General features: G+C 43.6%; 1 protein-coding gene across 3 annotated transcripts in view; it reads left to right on the top strand.

Moving 5' to 3' along the window:
* Positions 1 to 324: 324 nt before the first annotated feature.
* The window catches only part of AGAP2 (ArfGAP with GTPase domain, ankyrin repeat and PH domain 2), a 254,446-nt gene continuing 236,445 nt past the window's right edge, over positions 325 to 18,325 (top strand). The window contains exon 1 of one of the 3 annotated variants that reach the window (XM_056562604.1): positions 325 to 3,983. In XM_056562604.1, the coding sequence (XP_056418579.1) occupies positions 1,160 to 3,983 (2,824 nt within the window). In that variant the 5' untranslated portion in view covers positions 325 to 1,159. The remainder of the gene's footprint in view (positions 3,984 to 18,325) is intronic. The other 2 variants (XM_056562602.1, XM_056562601.1) reach the window with 2 other exon arrangements.

Below are 18,325 nucleotides of genomic sequence, written 5' to 3'. Positions count from 1 at the left end.
CCTGTCCAACAAGTCCTGCCATATACCTTTCCCATGTACTAAATTGGAGACTTAGCCACGTGCAAATGCGGTCACTTTTTGTTAAAGTAAATGGAGAATTCAGTGGCCAGAAATTGGCAAACGGGTTTAAGTACTATAATATTTGCTTGTAGTTGTAAAGTGGGAACCAATAGCACAGGTGAACCCCATGAACTGCACTCCAACACTACTGAAAAGCCACAGGTTGTCATGTAAAGCTCTTTCATTTTTATTATATGCCTGAATATACAGTATGTTCTAACCAGTGATCCAGACAAAGAAGCAGTGAAACATCTCCGGCTGCAGATAGACATTGAATGCATTTCATACATGAGCATAAATCTTTTTCCTAGTTGCATGTCACATTCACCCTTTAACATTCAGCACTGAGCTGCCAGGTTGTGGTGTGGGTGTAGAACAGTGATAACGGCTCCTCCTATTCCTATACCATGAATAGTGAGTCCTGCTAGTCTTCAGAACACGCTTGGATGGCATATTATTCTGCGATTACACCATTTCCTAGCCCCCTCCTTTGCAAACTCTCCCTATGTGATGCAAAATTGAAGTGCTCGGTAAAGTGCAGCCCTGACACTGGCGAGAAGGCAGCAGAATAGCTTCTGGGTCTCTGTGAATGGAAATCAGTGACAAGCCTGTCTTTAGTCACTGTGAAACCTGCATGGAATCTAGGAGTCTGCTGATGCTGATGCTGCTGCCTCTACTGCAATGAAGAATCTACAAGCAGCCTGAGAAAACACAAGATTATGCTGTCACCTGCTCACCTCTCTTTGCACCTGGCAGACAATGGAGCTGAATTTCCAAGGAACTATCAGCGGGGACATCAGTGCCTTCTGCAGTACTGAGCCAGTGCAGTGATGCTTCTAAACAATGAGGTCTTACCTCTGAAGGGTCGCTCTCTCCCTCTGTTATTGTGCATTATTTGCAGATAGCTATTGACTGACATTCCTGGGCGTGTAATTTCTGTCTGGAGATCGGATCTATGCTGCAGGGACACCTGTGTGGAGAGGAGGTGGTACATCAGATGATGGATGTGCTGAGCTGATTGCAGACCAGCAGTGTGGTTGATCAGGCGGACTACTCTGCAGCCCTTGCTATCCTTGCAAGCTGCTCACTCAGGGGACCCATGAGCAGAGGAGCCACCCTCCAGCGCAGGACCACCTACCACATCTCTTTGACCCTAGTCAAACTAGAGGCTGTGGGAGACGAAAAAAAGGCTGACAGCTCGGAAGTATTCCGGAAACATGACACCCCTTCTCTTGGCAGTACACCTGGACTGGCCCATTGCCTCTCACTGGATAGAGATTTTCCTGATGTCTGGGCTTGGGCAGGGCCCGCTCCTGGTTCCGGGGTGAGTGAAGGAAAAGAAAAGTCTATCACTGAAACAAGTGCACTAGTGAATGATACTGGGACAAGTGTTGATTCAAAGGGGGTGCAGGATACCAATGATGCACCTTTGCCAGTTTCATTGAAAGCAAAACATTCGGAAGCCTCTGTCCCAGATCAAGAAAAATGTACAATACCCATCAGTTCAACACCAGTGGAAAAGCAGAAGGACACCACAATATCCAGCTTGTCAGCTTTAACACCAGTAAGTAACATAACAAGTACTTTTTCAACAGTGGGAGCAGCTGAAATCTGCCAAAAATCTGCAAATGGAACTACAGAAAAAGTAAGGTTCTCTGAAACATCAAACACTGCTGAACTTTTGTCTGGAGCAGGAGGTACGTGTACATCCACAATATCCACTCCATCACCTACAGATAAAGGGTCATCAGAAGCTTTAACAAAATCTTGGGTAGGAAAAGACGCTATAATTGCCCCAAAACAAGAAGAAAATGGTACAGTGACATCTAGTACTTCTTTACCAACAACATCTGTAAAGGACTCTGCCTCATCAAACACAACAACTTCTTCAAGCCAGAAACCGGAAACTAAGAAGTCTGAAACATCTAGTTATGTCAATTCTGCACATGGAGATAAACAGATAGGTGTATCTAGCACTGGAGACTCATCTGCTCCAAACACAAAAACATCAAGTGCTTCAGGGCCACCAGGAGGAATAAAGGATGCAAGAACTGCAAGCGCTCCAGTGCCTTTCAGTGAAAAGGATTTCCCATTTGGTGGAGTGCGAGTAATCAGAGGTTCCCTTATCAGGCGGCCTGCACTTGATACGGATGTTTCCAGGGACATAGTGTCCAGTTCTTCAGTTCCTGTTCATGGTTCCAAAATTACTGAAGGGGTCAGTTCTCAAGCTTCAGTCGCAGAATCCAGATTCGCCCGTCGGAGTTTAAAGGCAATAAAGCAGTTACCAGCTGTATGTTCAGATTCACCATCGCATACCCGTTCTACTCCAGTATCTGGAGAAAATCCCAACAAAGAAGTAGAACCTGTGGACAAACCATGCCCAGTGCCATCCAGCGTACCCCGGATTACCGCTCCCCCAATAAGTGCTGCTCGCACTGCATCAGCATTGTTTTCTGCATCTCGTTCTGCAGGAGCGCCAGTGATCGCAGCAAAACCTAGTGAGGCTAAAATAATTGCTGCTAGAAGTGCAGCTAGGGGGGTTAGGGCTGCATCTGTAGTGGTGACAACTGAGGAACACATAGCATACAAAGCGCCACCTGCAGGAACAGTAATTGAGAAAACTAAGACTGGAGAAACTGTTACATATCCTGGAACAAAACCACCAGTTAGTACATCTAAAACTTTACCATCTGGGGCACCACCAGTTTCAGCGATTAAAGGCCCAAGCATAAGCGCCAAGCCAACAATTTCAACAGGTGATGCTGCACTAGCTCCTACTCCTCGGACTAAAACCTCCACTGGAATAAAAGCACCAGTGACTGGCATGGGAACATACCCAGGAGCTAGGGCACCAGTTCCTGGGACCGCCAAATCTCCTGGTCCAAAGGCAACCACGGATAGGCCTGTTACTTTAATAGAAAAGAAAACTGACTTGGGCGAGTTAACATCTCCCAGAGAAAAGATTCCCGAGCCTTCTCTTTTGCTGTCTTTTGTACCATGTAAAGATGTAGAAACCACTTTACCATTTGAAATAGATGACCTAACACCAGACAGTGATGACCCTGGAAAGACCAAACGGCTGGAAAGACTCTTCCATAGACAGGATGCTATGTGGATCAGTACTAGCGTCACCTCGGATTATTATCTACAAAACTCTCCCAATCGACTCTGCAACAGTCCTCGACAGCAGTCAAGTCCTACATTTTTTTCTGGTCCTAGATACTCTTTTAGCTCTCCGGCCAGCCCATTGCTCCCTGTACCATGTCAGCCAGGAACACCATATCGTGAAGCGCCAGTAATTGTATCTCTTTCTGTAAGCCCAGATAAGGCTGGCGAATCACAGAAAAACACATTACAAGTAGAGACCAAGACAAGACCTCCATACATGTCTAGTATAAGTGTCTCTGGTCTACCTAGTCTTGTAGATCAAGGGAAAATCCCTCCTGTTCTCCTTACACCATGTAAGGAAAAAGGTAGTCGACTACTGAAACTTAGTAAGGCTTCTAAAAGTCAAGACAACCGTGACAAACAGAGTCAAAAAAGTGGTTCAAATCGACTATCATGGCCTGAAAATGAAGGCGGCAAAAGTCGTTCAAAATCCTCCACCAAGAGCAGCCCTAGAGCTGAGACTCCAAAACCTTCTGCAGGAGGAAAAAGTCTGCTGTCTCCTTCCTCATGTGATCCCAAAGGTTTTAGAAAGGGGGGTAAAAGCAAGACTGTGGACAACAGTGACTTTGACCTACCTGAAGAGTTTAAGAAAGGCCGTGAGGGATCATCTCCTACTGGGGACAAGGCCAGGTCTTCAGCAGCTAGGGATAGGAAAATGTTAAAGTTTATTAGTGGAATCTTCACTAAATCTACTGTGGCCTCTTCTGTCTCACCAACCGAAATAAGTCCTGGAGATGAGAGGGATTTTGCTCAAAGTAAGTGTAAAAGTATGATATTCTCTATAGATGTTTTTTTTTTACATTTATAGTGACATTGGGGCAGCTTTAACAATCAGCCTGAAACCCTAATTGTCTGATTTTTCCCAGAGCAACTAATCATGGCTCAGCTTTTGAATCCTTGTAAAGTGAAAGTTGAGCTGTGATTGGTAGCTTTGGCAAAAACCAGACAATTATAGTTTCAGGCTGATTTATATATCAGGCCCATTATGTTTCTTTCAGAATAAGCTAGTGGTAATTCAGTGCTGTCATTTACTTAGCAACCAATGTAACTGCAACTATGTGATTATGTCATTTTAGGGTGCGTTCACACGCTCTCTGTTTTTGTGGGTTTTCCGCTGCGTATTTGAAAGGGTGCAGGCTCTACTCGGCTATCCGCAGCAGGAATTTACGCTGTGGAAAATCCGCCGCAAGCCCCATTGAAGTCAGTAGGGACTGCGGCGGATTTTCCGCAGCGTAAATTCCGCCGTGGAAAATCTGCTATGGACAGCCAAGAAGAGCCCGCCCCTTTCAAATACGCAGTGGGAAACCCGCAAAAACAAAGAGCGTGTGAACGCACCCTAAGGGAACATGTTATTACTTTTATGCTGCTTGAACCATGAGTAACCGGGGTGGTCCCCGTTGGCTTCTGCCTCTACGGCTGCCCTTAATTTATAGATCTCTACTTATACTCAAATAAGGAGACATCTATCAATCAAGGCTGGGGAAGCTGCTGGGGACCACCCTGATGACTCATTAATATGGCAGCAATGAAGACAGGTTCCCTTTAAGATAAGTGCAGCATTTAATCGGTTGCCTTTCAAGTAAAACAATTTAAACAATTGCATTTTCAGATGTTGGAAGAGAGAGCAGATACCGAATTCTCATTTATAGGCAACTTCTCTATTCATGCATATGTCACAATTAGAGATGAGCGAACTTACAGTAAATTCGATTCGTCGCGAACTTCTCGGCTCGGCAGTTGATGACTTTTCCTGCGTAAATTAGTTCAGCCTTCAGGTGCTCCGGTGGGCTGGAAAAGGTGGATACATTCCTAGGAAAGAGTCTCCTAGGACTGTATCCACCTTTTCCAGCCCACTGGATCACCGGAACTGAACTAATTTATGCAGGAAAAGTCATCAACTGCCGAGCCGAGAAGTTTGTGACGAATCGAATTTACTGTAAGTTCGCTCATCTCTAGTCACAATCCTTGCACTTTTTATGCACACAAGAGTATAAGAGTATTAGAGCCCTCACAACAATGGTACAGAGCCATAATATGACTCCTGTAGACTTTAGTCAGGCCCTACGTCCAGTGTTGGATCCTGCATGAACACTGGCGTTCTACATGAGATGCAGTATGGCCGAGCTGTTTTCCCCTTGAAACACTGCTTCTGATGGATATTAATGCCGTAATATGGCTCCAAACAGATTGCCATATGATGACATGTGGAAAAAAAAATGACAAAAAAACTCTTTTTTTTTTCAAATGAAGCTAAATCCTAATTCTAAAAATGCAAGTGAGCCCTCGCCAAGCTATTATTATAACTAAGCCATCCTACATAATGATTGATAATTTTTCTTTTTGTTTCGCTATGGCTCATGACTCCTATTGTGCCTTTGATGCTGATGCTTTTGACCTTGCTGCATGTTGTTCATTCAGATGGCACTTTAGTATGTATGTGAAATCTTCGTGTACTATATGATTAACATTACAATCTTACCCTCTTCTGAAGATCTGTCATCACTGAATAATTGAAAATGTATTGCTGGGGTTGTAATGAATCCAAGTCAGTGGAAATATATCTCAGCAAACACGATGACATCTCAGCTCAGAGCTCCGGAAAACAATCAGTATGGGCAAGAACAGGGAAACGGCACAGACGGCAAGAGGCAGAGACTTATCAGGGTTTTTCCATCTAGCTGCAGAACTCTGGGCTTACAGCATGACATCACCTATTCTATATTACAGGGGATCAACATTCAGGTTATTTTAGTATTTTATATATTTTACTATTCACATAGCATAGCATAGTAATCCACAGCAATATAAAAAGGAATGCGACAAGCAGGCAACTTAAAGGGGTACTCCAGGGCTTAGACATCTTATCCTCTATTCAAAGTATAGGGGATTAGATGCCTGATCGCGGGGGTCCTGTCGCCAGGGACCCCCATGATCTTGCACGCCGCACCCTGCTTATAATCAGTCCCCGGAGTGTGTTCGCTCCGCGTCTGATTACCGGTAACCACAGGGCCGGCGGCGTGTGACGTCACGCCTCCGCCCCCGTGTGATGTCACGCTCCGCCCCTCAATGCAAGCCTATGGGAGGGGGGCGTGACAGCGTGGTCGACAGTAATCAGACCCAGAGCGAACATGCTCCGGGGACTGATTATAAACGGGGTGCGGCGTGCAAGATCATGGGGATCCCCAGTGGCAGGACCCCTGCGATCAGGCATCTTATCCCCTATCCTTTGGATAGAGGATAAGATGTCTAAGCACCGGAGTACCCCTTTAAATAAAGAGCATCTATAAAGCTTTTTTGTCTGGTGCTTTTTTTTTTGCTTATAACTCTGTAGTGTTATTTTATAGCATTTTTTTTTAAAGCATTTTTGGAGTTTTTTTTTTCAATTCGTTACATTTTATTTATACATTTTTTTTCTGCCATCTTCCGATTAATAAAAGAAACAACTTTTTGGGGAAAAAAAATGCCATACCTAGAGTATGGTTGCTACCACCTTTAGTGGCAGTAACCGTAATATTACCATAGCATTAATCACCAGCGATCTAAAAAGGAATTTTTTTGCATTGCATACTTTTACGTGTTTTTTTTCTGCCACTTTTCAAACCATGAAAAGAGGCCTATAGGGGGAAAAAATGCCATACCTAAGCTAAACACCACTAAGCCCAACCAATGCCTCAAAATATGAAAAATAATTTATCATCATCTTAAAAGAGGAACTGAACAGATTGATATATAGTTTTGTGGTAAAGGTTTCTGAATAACTTATCATTTATTTATACAAATTTGGTCCGATAAGTCAAGTGGGTGGGCCTACTCAGTATGCCTTTTGAGAGGACCGTCTACCTGACTACTATTTAACCCAGAATAAAGAGAGTTATACGTGAATACATGCAGGGGTCAAGACCTGGGAGAAAAAAGTGTGGGAACTCAGTTCCCACACCTTCCAGCAGGACTTGAGCCCTGAATACATGATATATTATCCTGAACCTTATATGAGGACTGAAAATGAGGATTGGATATCAAGGTTGGGATAAGAGGACGGGATATGAAGACAGGATGTAAAGACTGCATATCAGGACATGATATGAGGTTGGGATATGAGGCCAAGATATGTGGTTGGGATATGAGGATGGGATATGAGGCTGGGATACGAGAATGGTATATAAAATCGGAATATGAGGGCTGTAAATGAGGATTGTATATCAAGGTTGGGATTAGAGATGAGCAAATTTTTTTAAAATTTGATTCGGCCAATTCATCGAATTATCCAAAAAGTTTTCGGTTCGGTCCAAATTTATTTGCAGCGAATCACTATTAAAAACGACTATTTCTGGGCTACAGAGAGCCTCAATAGAGGTGTAGAACACTTTTCCTTGTCGTAACACGCATAGGGAGTGTGCTGTGTTAGTGAAATAATACTATTATTCAGTATGACATGCAGATTCCAGGCGTCGCTATTAGAATCACTGTTGCAGAGCGGCACAATGACAGAGCCTGGAGGTGGCATCAGTATGAGGAGACCATATGGCGGCAGAAGGACACAGCCTGGAGGTGGCGGCAGCATCATGAGGAGACCATATAGTGGCTGAATGACACAGCATGGAGGTGGTGGCAGCATGAGGAGGCCATATAGTGACTGATCGACTTAGTATGGAGGTGGCAGCAGCATGAGGAGACCATAGAGTGGCTGAATGACACAGCATGGAGGTGGTGGCAGCATGAGGAGACCATATAGTGCCTAAAAGACTGAGCGTGAAGGTGGGGCAGCATGATGAGACCATATAGTGACTGAATGACCCAGCCTGACGAGACCATAGGGCCTCACAATTGAAAAGATTAAAGATATTTTTTAACATTTAAATTGAAGATTTAAAATAAATGAACCTAAACAGTTTTATTGAATGTGCCAGCAGCATGAAGAGACCACATGAAGGCACAGTGACACAGCCTGGAGGTGGTAGCAGCATGAGGAGACCATAATCTGACTGAATGACACAGCCTGGAGGTGGCGGCAGCATGAGGAGACCATATAGTGGCTGAATGACACAGCCTGGAGGTGACGGAAGCATGAGGAGAATATATGGTGGCACAATGAGACAGCCTGGAGCTGGCATAAGCATGAGGAGAAAATATGGTGGCAGAATGAGACGGCCTGGAGCTGGCATCAACATGAGGAGAGCATATGGTGGCAGAATGAGACAGCCTGGAGCTGGCATCAGCATGAGGAGAACATATGGTGGCAGAATGAGACAGCCTGGAGCTGGCATCAGCATGAGGAGAACATATGGTGGCAGAATGAGACAGCCTGAAGCTGGCATCAGCATTAGGAGAACATATGGTGGCAGAATTAGACAGCATGGAGGTGGCATCAGCAGAATAAGAAGTCCAGAAAGTGACCCGGTGACAGAGTGGGGTGGTGGGTGGCAATACCAGTACCCGGTGACGAAGGCGGGTGAAAGAAGGAAGTTGGCATCAGATGTGTTGCATCAGGTGGGTGGCGGGATCAGAATAGTAGCTGAGGCAGGTAGACAGAAGAAAACTATCTCTTTTGTAAAAGTGTTAGTGTGCTCAAGTAAGTATTAAGGATATGCATTATGTAAAACGTAACTTTTTATAATATTCTTAGGTTCAAATATATGTACCCAAATTTTTTATTTATTTAACAAAAGGAAAGGTATGCAAAAAATATCATGTGCCACCTACACCAAGTATTGATGTGATGCAAAGACCTCTAAAAGGTAGAAGGGAACAACGTATGGTCCATTGTAACCGGTGGGGGTAAAAACTCCCTCTGTAAGGCCCTACTCTCGCACTATTAATTCCCTTATTGGCAAGTTTTACTCGCCCTAAAAAGGGTGGCCCCATACAGGAACCTCTCCCTATTTCCACCTAAAAAGCACTGCCATTTCACAGGGTTTTTATTTGGAAATAGGGAGAGGTTCCTATGTGGGGCTGCCCTTTTTTTGGACGAGTAACACTTGCCAAGAAGGGAATTAATAGTGCGAGAGTAGGGCCTTACAGGGGGAGTTTTTACCCCCACCAGTTACAATGAACCATACGTTGTTCCCTTCCACCTTTTAGAGGTCTTTGCATCGCATGAATACTTGGTAGTGTAGGTGGCACATGGTGTTTTTTTGAATACCTTTCCATTTGTTAGATTTTCAAAAGATTTTGGGTCCATATATTTTATCCTAAGAAAAGTTAAGTTTTAGCCAATGCATATACTCAATACTTGTGGTCTAATGCGGAATTTCCGTAACTGAGGACCAGCACCTTAATTATCTTTTGCAGTATCCATGGCAGGACAATGATTTGAGCTTGGAGGTGGTAGCATCAGCATGAGGAGACCGTATGGAGGCACAATGAGAGAGCCTGAAGGTGGCAGCATCAGCATGAGGAGACCACATGGTGGCACAATGACAGAGCCTGGAGATGGCAGCAACAGCAGCATGAGAGCCATGCCAACTGAGAGTCTGAGGAACCCATCGACTGTTGATTGGGCGTGTCGGATGTCACTTGGAATGAAGTGGATGACTGAGTGAACCAATCAATCACGGCTGCTGGGTTGCTGCTCGAGACACGACTGCTAGCTGACATCGGGAGTTCAGACCTCTCTCTGAGACTCCTGCTGCTACACACCCCTACTCCGCCATTGTAGATGCGCTGGAGCCTAGACCGCACTAAATAGAGTTTAATGAAGTGATTAGTGTGATTGAATTGCGGCGATATTCAGATTCAGCCAATTTTTCCTGAAATTCGTAACAAATTTGGATTCGTCAGATTTGATTCGCTCATCCCTAGTTGGGATATGAGGATAGGATATGAGGACGAGATATGAGGACAGGACCATAATTCTTGCATTTCCTCTGATAGAATGTATTAATCTAAATAGTCTGCTTCCCATTTAGTTTATTTGAAACCTATTACTTTCACCATTATACAGTATATTTTATACTTAAGCCTTTCTGTGCCTGTTCTTTTAAACTTTTTGGGAAATACTGCAGTGTAATTTCAAGTGCTCTTAGCTATGACAAAACACACGTGCACCCCATGTCAGTATGACTGTCATACCAATGTTCTCATTCAATATGTACTTGGGCCATAAAAATAAGATGTACATTTATGTGCTAAATAATAAAACATTAGGAAAACAAAGGACAGGTTATTAAACTCTGGGTTATTTAGTTTAGAGAAAAGACGTCTTAGGGGTGATCTGATCACAATGTACAAATATATGAATGGACAGTACAGAGATCTTTCTAGTGATCTTTTTATATCTAGGTCGGTAACAAGGGGGCATCCTCTACGTCTAGAGGAAAGAAGATTTCAACATCATCACAGACAGAGATTCTTTACTGTAAGAGCAGTGAGACTATGGAACTCTCCGTCACAAGATTTTGTGATGTCTGACTCAATAAATGTTTTTCTGGAAATTATAATATGACAGGTTATGAAAACTAGATTTATGGGGATAGTACGTTGTCAAATAATTATATAACAATTCAAAAAGTTGCCATGTTTAGTGCTTGTAGGACTAATGGATATTAGACTTTATCGCCATGCTGTGGAAATGCTGTTATTTTTCTACAGTGGAAAGTTCACAACAAATTGTATGGATTTTGCCGCTGTAGATTTGGGAATGAATATGCTAATATTTTTAAGCTATAAAAGTCAAACTATTTTAGTTCCATCAATGTGGGTTTTGGATGGATAAGCAGCATAATTGCAGTAACATCCATAACACCTACGGAATGAATCGACAGTGGATTTAAAATCCACATTTTAGGGGAATGTTTTCACAGCTTTCAAGCTCATTGTTGAGATTTCGGAATCTTATCCACTCTGCTGCTACTGCAGATGTTGCAGTTTTTCTGCGTGGAAATTCCTTGCAGAAAATCCTCAGCAAACCTGCCACATGTGTTCTTACCCTGAAATTACAATGTAGACCTCTCCTTAGTTGGCTACATGTTAAAATAAGCATGATGAATACAGATGGCTTCCTGTTATGAGAAGTTGTTGAGGCTAGCATTGTCATGAGTGCCGTAATGAGCAACACACTCCGAACTCATTGCAGGTGGCATTGTATGGGGCAGCATTGTGACTGATGCCATATTACCCTCCCTAGTAAATGCACACTTCCATTATCAAATAGGGAAGACATGGATTCACAGTATGCAATCAACGACTAAGGCTGGGTTCTCACCACGTTTTGTTAAATACGGTTCCCGTATACGGCTGGGAGGAGGGGGCTGGGCTTAATCGCGGCGCCCGCACTCAGCTATATTCGGGAACCGTATTTAATATATGTCTATGAGCCGACCGGAGTGAACCGCAGCCTCCGGTCGGCTTCGTTTTCAGCCGTATGCGGTTTCCCTACCGCAGGCAAAACGTGGTCGACCGCGTTTTTTCCTACGGTCGGGAAACCGCATACGGCTGAAAACGAAGCCGACCGGAGGCTGCGGTTCACTCCGGTCGGCTCATAGACATACATTAAATACGGTTCCCGAATACGGCTGAGTGCGGGCGCCGCGATTAAGCCCCGCCCCCCCTCCTCCCAGCCGTATACGGGAACCGTATTTAACAAGACGTGGTGTGAACCCAGCCTAACATATATTTCTTCATTATCAAAAAGAGGTTCTGCAGTAGCTATTATATGCATTATAAGAAATGATCTATACGATTGTGTATGAAGAATATCACAACTCATTGATACAAAAAAAAATAAGTGGGATAGAAACCAGGTAAATCTGGGATAATCTAGCTAAGCATTTGGGGAATTATTCCCTTTGGGAGCAGTTATCCTGTGAAAGTTATGTTGAATTTTCTCTTCCCTGTGGCTGTAGATTAAAGGGTGCTATAGGGAACATTTCAGAGGATTAATTTACACTAGAGGATTCTGCGCTCTTTTAAATGGCTTTGCAGGTGTTTTGTGCTGATAGTTCTCCAGCGTAAAGTTGATCGGTGATGGTGGGAGGGGGTGCGTGGGATGCTGGGAAGACCTACAATAAGTTCATCTGTAATGGAACTGCAGGGGAGCGGGACCTTGAAATTTTTTTTTATTAAATATGTCTTATTATCTTTCTAGGTTTTTGAGCCATATTTTTGCCAAAAAAGAAACTCTTTGTAGCTTCCATAGTAGCATTAGCTACATACCGTATATATGTTTAACGTATAGAACAAAGAAAACAGGTGTCCTGCACTCACCGTGAAGATTCTGGTAGAACGGCTCCCATCTCGTGCTGCTAATCCGGCATGATAGACAAAAGGAGCGTGGGGCAGTATATATATTTACACTGCTCAAAAAAATAAAGGGAAGAATTAAACAACACAATGTAACTCCAAGTCAATCACACTTCTGTGAAATCACACGGTCCACTCAGGAAGAAACACTGATTGACAATCAATTTCACATGCTGTTGTGCAAATGGAACAGACAACAGGTGGAAATTATAGAAAATTAGCAAGACACCATCCAATAAAGGAGTGGTTCTGCAGGTGGTGACCACAGACCACTTCTCAGTTCATATGCTTCCTGGCTGATGTTTTGGTCACTTTTTAATGCTGGCGGTGCTTTCACTCTAGCGGTAGCATGAGACTGAGTCTACAACCCACACAAGTGACTCAGGTAGTGCAGCTCATCCAGGATGGCACATCAATGCGAGCTGTGGCAAGAAGGTTTGCTGTGTCTGTCAGTGTAGTGTCCAGAGCATGGAGGCGATATCAGGAGACAGGCCAGTACATCAGGAGACATGGAGGAGGCTGTAGGAGGGCAACAACCCAGCAGCAGGACCGCTACCTCAGCCTTTGTGCAAGGAGGAGCAGGAGAAACACTGCCAGAGCCCTGCAAAATGACCTCCACCAGGCCACAAATGTGCATGTGTCCACTCAAACGGTCAGAAACAGACTCCATGAGGGTAATATGAGGGCCCGACGTCCACAGGTGGGGGTTGTTCTTACAGCCCAACACCGTGCAGGACGTTGGGCATTTGCCAGAAAACACCAAGATTGGTAAATTCATCACTGGCGCCCTGTCCTCTTCACAGATGAAAGCAGGTTCATGCTGAGCACACGTGACAGACGTGACAGAGTATGGAGACGCCATAGAGAACGTTCTGCTGCCTGCAACATCCTCCAGCATGACCGGATTGGCAGTGGGTCAGTAATGGTGTGGGGTGGCATTTCTTTGGGGGGCTGCACAGCCCTCCATGTGCTTGCCAGAGGTAGCCTGACTGCCATTAGGTACTGAGATGAGATCCTCAGACCCCTTGTGAGACCATATTCTGGTGCGGTTGGCCCTAGGTTCCTCCTAATGCAAGACAATGCTAAACCTCATGTGGCTGGAGTGTGTCAGCAATTCCTGCAAGAGGAAGGCATTGATGCTATGGACTGGCCTGCCCTTTCCCCAGACCTGAATCCGATTGAGCACATCTGGGACATCATGTCTCGCTCCATCCGCCAATGCCACGTTACACCACAGACTGTCCAGGAGTTGGCGGATGCTTTAGTCCAGGTCTGGGAAGACATCCCTCCAGAGACCATCTGCCACCTCATCAGGAGCATGCCCAGGGGTTGTAGGGAGGTCTTACGGGCACATGGAGGCCACACACGCTATTGAGCCTCATTTTGACTTGTTTTAAGACATTACATCAAAGTTGGATCAGCCTGTAGTGTGGTTTTGATTTTGAGTGTGACTCCATATCCAGACCTCCATGGGTTGATAAATTTGATTTCCATTGATAATTTTTGTGTGGTTTTATTGTCAGCACATTCAACTATGTAAAGACAAAAGTATTTCACACGATTAGTTCATTCATTCAGATCTAGGATGTGTTATCTTAGTGTTCCCTTTATTTTTTTTGAGCAGTAGATATATATATATCTTTATATTCATTTACTGTTGGTACATTTGGCATGTTAGAGGGACTGTAAATAACAGGCCATTATTTAATCCTCTAGTCTTGTCTCTCACAGTTCCCAGCAGTCAATTGAGCATTGTGCTGCTTTCTGCTTATGTTTTGTGTGGTTGCATGCTGTGAAGAGATGCAGTTGAGGGATTAAATAGTGTGTTGGTTTTATTCTTTTTCCATGGTTTATTTTTATGAACATTGCCCAATTACAGGGAACATTTAACATGCATTTTGAAGATGACATTTTATGTTACTATTGATTTCTTAGCTTATAATGCTGTTCATTTGCACCTGTTAAACCAACATTGCCCATTTTATGATATTGCAACTGTAGAAAATACTGGATATTATTAACAGGAATCACACAAGGAAGAAGGAGGCATCGACATTAATCCACATTATCATTTTATGAGAAATAGTATAAGGAACGTCACTAGGACTAAACATTGCACATGTACAATGGAGGTAGCCCCTACAGCTCTGTGGGAGCCCCGGAAAGAGGTACTCCAGCGTTTAACAACTTATTGCCTATCCTGTGATAAGTGTCTGATCCAACCTCTAGGACCCCTGTGATCTCCAGAATAGGGCTCTGAATCTCCCCATTTCATGTAGCGCAAGGTCCATGCTCCATGCTTTCCAAGTACATGCTCCATGCTTTCTCTGGGAGTGGCAGAGGTACACGAGTTCAGTCCAAGGTCAATTGACTTTCTTTAAATAATCATAACATTATCACCTACCAGATCCCTCTTGCAGCTCATAGACCCCTCCCATCCTCAGTCAGCTCCATCTCTATACTGCTGCCTCTATTTTTTTATGTGATTTTTTCAAACATAGCTGAAATCTTATGCCTACCACATCTGCTAAACAGGTAAGCACAAGGCAAACACAAGAAGCTCTACATTATTTTCTAATGATAGCTTACGATGTACTGTATAAGTGCTAAATAAGTAGGGACTGTGAACATAAGAAACATTGTAATATTGTATCCACTTCTGAGCCACTTCATCTCTCTCCTAGCTGGACTGATCATTCCCTCTCATTTCACTTCAAATCCAGTCTTGAGAGACAAGATCAGCTATCAGCTCCGTAAGGGATTAGGTTACATGTTGCCTATAGAAGCTAATTAAGAGTAGAGGGGGAGAAGTAGTGAGCCTAGCCTGCTTGAGCCCTGCTTTATAATGTCCTCCATGCTGCTTCTGGGGGTGTGCTACACATAGATATCTGAGCACTACCTCCTGCTCCTGAAATAAGCTATGTTATAGCCAGACATAGTGCTACTCCTCATGCACATAGCTTATCCTGAGCAGTCTCCTGAAACTAAATATGAAGGTGTTAAAAGGTGAGCATGTATACTAAACAATGCAGCACATCCCTGTAGCATCTGGCAATCTGCCCATAGCCTTGTGTTCTGTGCCCATATCTGCAAATCACTAGAATTTATTGCTATCACATGACTGTGGACCAATCAGTCATTCAACACGTCACATGGATCAGCAGGGACCTTAGTTAGTGCCTTAGTCTTACACAGATCTTAATAAAGACTAAACTCCTAAAAGCCCTTTAAAAGGATGTGATGTTTAGTGAAAGGATATTGTTAATCTGAGAGATCCGCTAAAACCAGATTCAATTGAGGGATATTACCTCCAAGTGTAAAGTAGTGTGGAAACAGCTGTTTCTCTATGCCATCTGCCAACAGATTAGATTCCTCAAGAGAGCATACTGCATATGAGAATTGTGCAAATGGCGTCTTACTCGAGAGGGTAATAATATTTGTTGTTGATGTTCATTGTAGAAAACTCGTATTTTCACTTCTAAACATATGCCTTGTGTTTATATAAGGTTTTATGTTTCTATCTGAATAATAAAGATTAGAGGCAAGTTAGCAGAAGGACCCCTGAGGACCATCAGTGACTGCCGACTGTGCAAGCAAACTCATTACGTCCGACTAAATGTGCTTATGCATAATTGGAACATTTTCACGTTTACTTTGCAACCAAGGAGAAAAATAAAGGATGGATTGTCCCTTTAAATGACTTGATTCCTTTATTATATGAAATGGATGCAGCTATTCCTAAGATCTACTACAGTTGTGTAATGAGGAGTGGTGTATGGTACGATGGGCATCATTCAGAGCTATGAACTGGCTGTTTATGTGCCATTCTGTAAGAGTTACGTGTTCTTACTCCTGGCAATACCTAAGGCAATGTAACATTACAAGGTCATCATTAGCTTCTGCTGTTTATTCATAGTTATCATGCCTCACTGAAATTAACAAGTAGATGAAACAAAGCAAGGATATCATACCAGATTGGTTTAGGCCACATAAATAATTCATGTACATTGGCACCCTTGTACACCCTTGTCTTGGCTCTCTTTGACCTATTTTGTTTGATAAACTTGCACATAGCAAAAGTTGTTTCATGAAAAGTGCCTGCTATCTATTGTGGAGCTAAAGCGTCAGGGTTATGCGAATGGCTACCTGCGTAGAACGTGTATTTGCACAAAGACCTTTTAAAGATGTAATCCAGGACTAGAAAGACAGAGTTAATTTCTTTCAAAAAATGCTCCCCGTCTGTCTCCAGGTTGGGTATGGTGAAAGTAAAGTGAATGGAGCCAAGTTGTAATACCACACATAATCTGGGGACAGACGTGGAGGTGTTTTTAAATGAAATCAGCTCTGATTTTCTATTCCTGGATAACCCCTTTAAAAGAGTTGTTTGACAAAAAGTGTTTTTCTAAAAACATGGTCAGGCTACCCTTTTTTAATAATAAAAAAAAAACTATACTTACCTCCTTTGGTGTCCCCTTAGCCTCCATTCTCCCTTCGCCATGCTCCACTACCTGGTGCTGGGGCCCAATACATCACAATCCTTCCAGCAGTGCCACTGGAGGCTAAAGAAAAACTGAGGGAATTAATTATAGTTATTTATTTTGTTGTTTAATCTGGTTGCCTGGCCATGCTTTTAGAAAAAGTTTTTTCCCTGGACAACCCTTTTAAGGCCCAACGAGTGATTATCCCATTGACAGAGCTGGGGCTAAATACATCACAATGTTTCCCAGCCAGTCACTGGCCATAGCAGTGTCCTGCCTCAGACAGTGATTGGCTGATTAGCACTCTATCTTATCGGGCCCCAGTACAGTGCACTACAGAGCATAGAACCTTTAAACTACTTGAGGGTTGAACATTCGCTGTGATCCCATTCTGATATTTTGATGATTTAGAACGAACCAATCAGCAGATGAAAGAGCAGATCTCTTTTTTGTCCTTAGGATAGGGGATACGTTTCAGATCCCGGGGGGGTCCAACTGCTGGGGCCCCCCGCGATCTCCTGTATGGAGCCCCAGCTCGCTGGCCAGATAGCGAGTGACGAACACCGCATGAAGCGGCAGCTGACACGCCCCCTCAATACATTGCTATGGCAGAGTCGGAGATTGCCGAAGGCAGCGTTCCGGCTCTGCCATAGAGTTGTATTGACGGGGCGTGTCAGCCGCCACTTTGTGCGGTGGTTGACACGCCCCCTTCCCGCCGGCTGCCGGAACCCGTACAGGAGATCGCAAGGAGCCCAAGCGTTCGGACCCCCCGTGATCTGAAACTCATCCCCTATCCTTAGGATAGGGGATACGTTTTTTAGCACTGGATATCTGCTTTAAGGACCAGGCCAATTTTAATTTTTGCACTTTCAGTTTTTTCCTCCTCCCCATCTAAAAATCATAACGCTTTTAATTTTCCTCCTACAGACTCAAATAAGGGCTTGTTTTTTGCATCACCAATTATACTTTGTAATGACATCAAAAATGTCATAACAAAATCTACAGCAGTGTTTCAAACGCGGTCCTTTCAGGATTTCCTTAGTCTTTTACTGGTGATATATGATGATGCCTGATTCACTGACCATAATTATACCCCCTGTGAAAGACTAAGGAAATCCTGAAAACATGACCTGTTGGGGGTACTTGAGGACCACGCTTGAGAAACACTGATCTACGACGAAAAAATAAAAATTTATTTGTGGAGTGTAATGTTACCCTGAGCTAACTGGCAATGTTAAATCCCGCATTTAGACACTGCGATCAACTTTGTACCGGGGACCAAGGGTGTACCTATACGCCCTTGGTCCTTATGAGGTTAAATGTATTAATGTTAGCCGTACATTGCTTATTTACCCTGGGCAATGTATACTTCATAATGTTGA

The sequence above is a fragment of the Hyla sarda genome, chromosome 2 (genome assembly GCF_029499605.1).
Source record: "Hyla sarda isolate aHylSar1 chromosome 2, aHylSar1.hap1, whole genome shotgun sequence".
NCBI classification, from domain to species: Eukaryota; Metazoa; Chordata; class Amphibia; order Anura; family Hylidae; genus Hyla; species Hyla sarda.
Note: the sequence above shows the minus strand (reverse complement) of the source record. Positions and strands in the feature narration are given on the sequence as shown.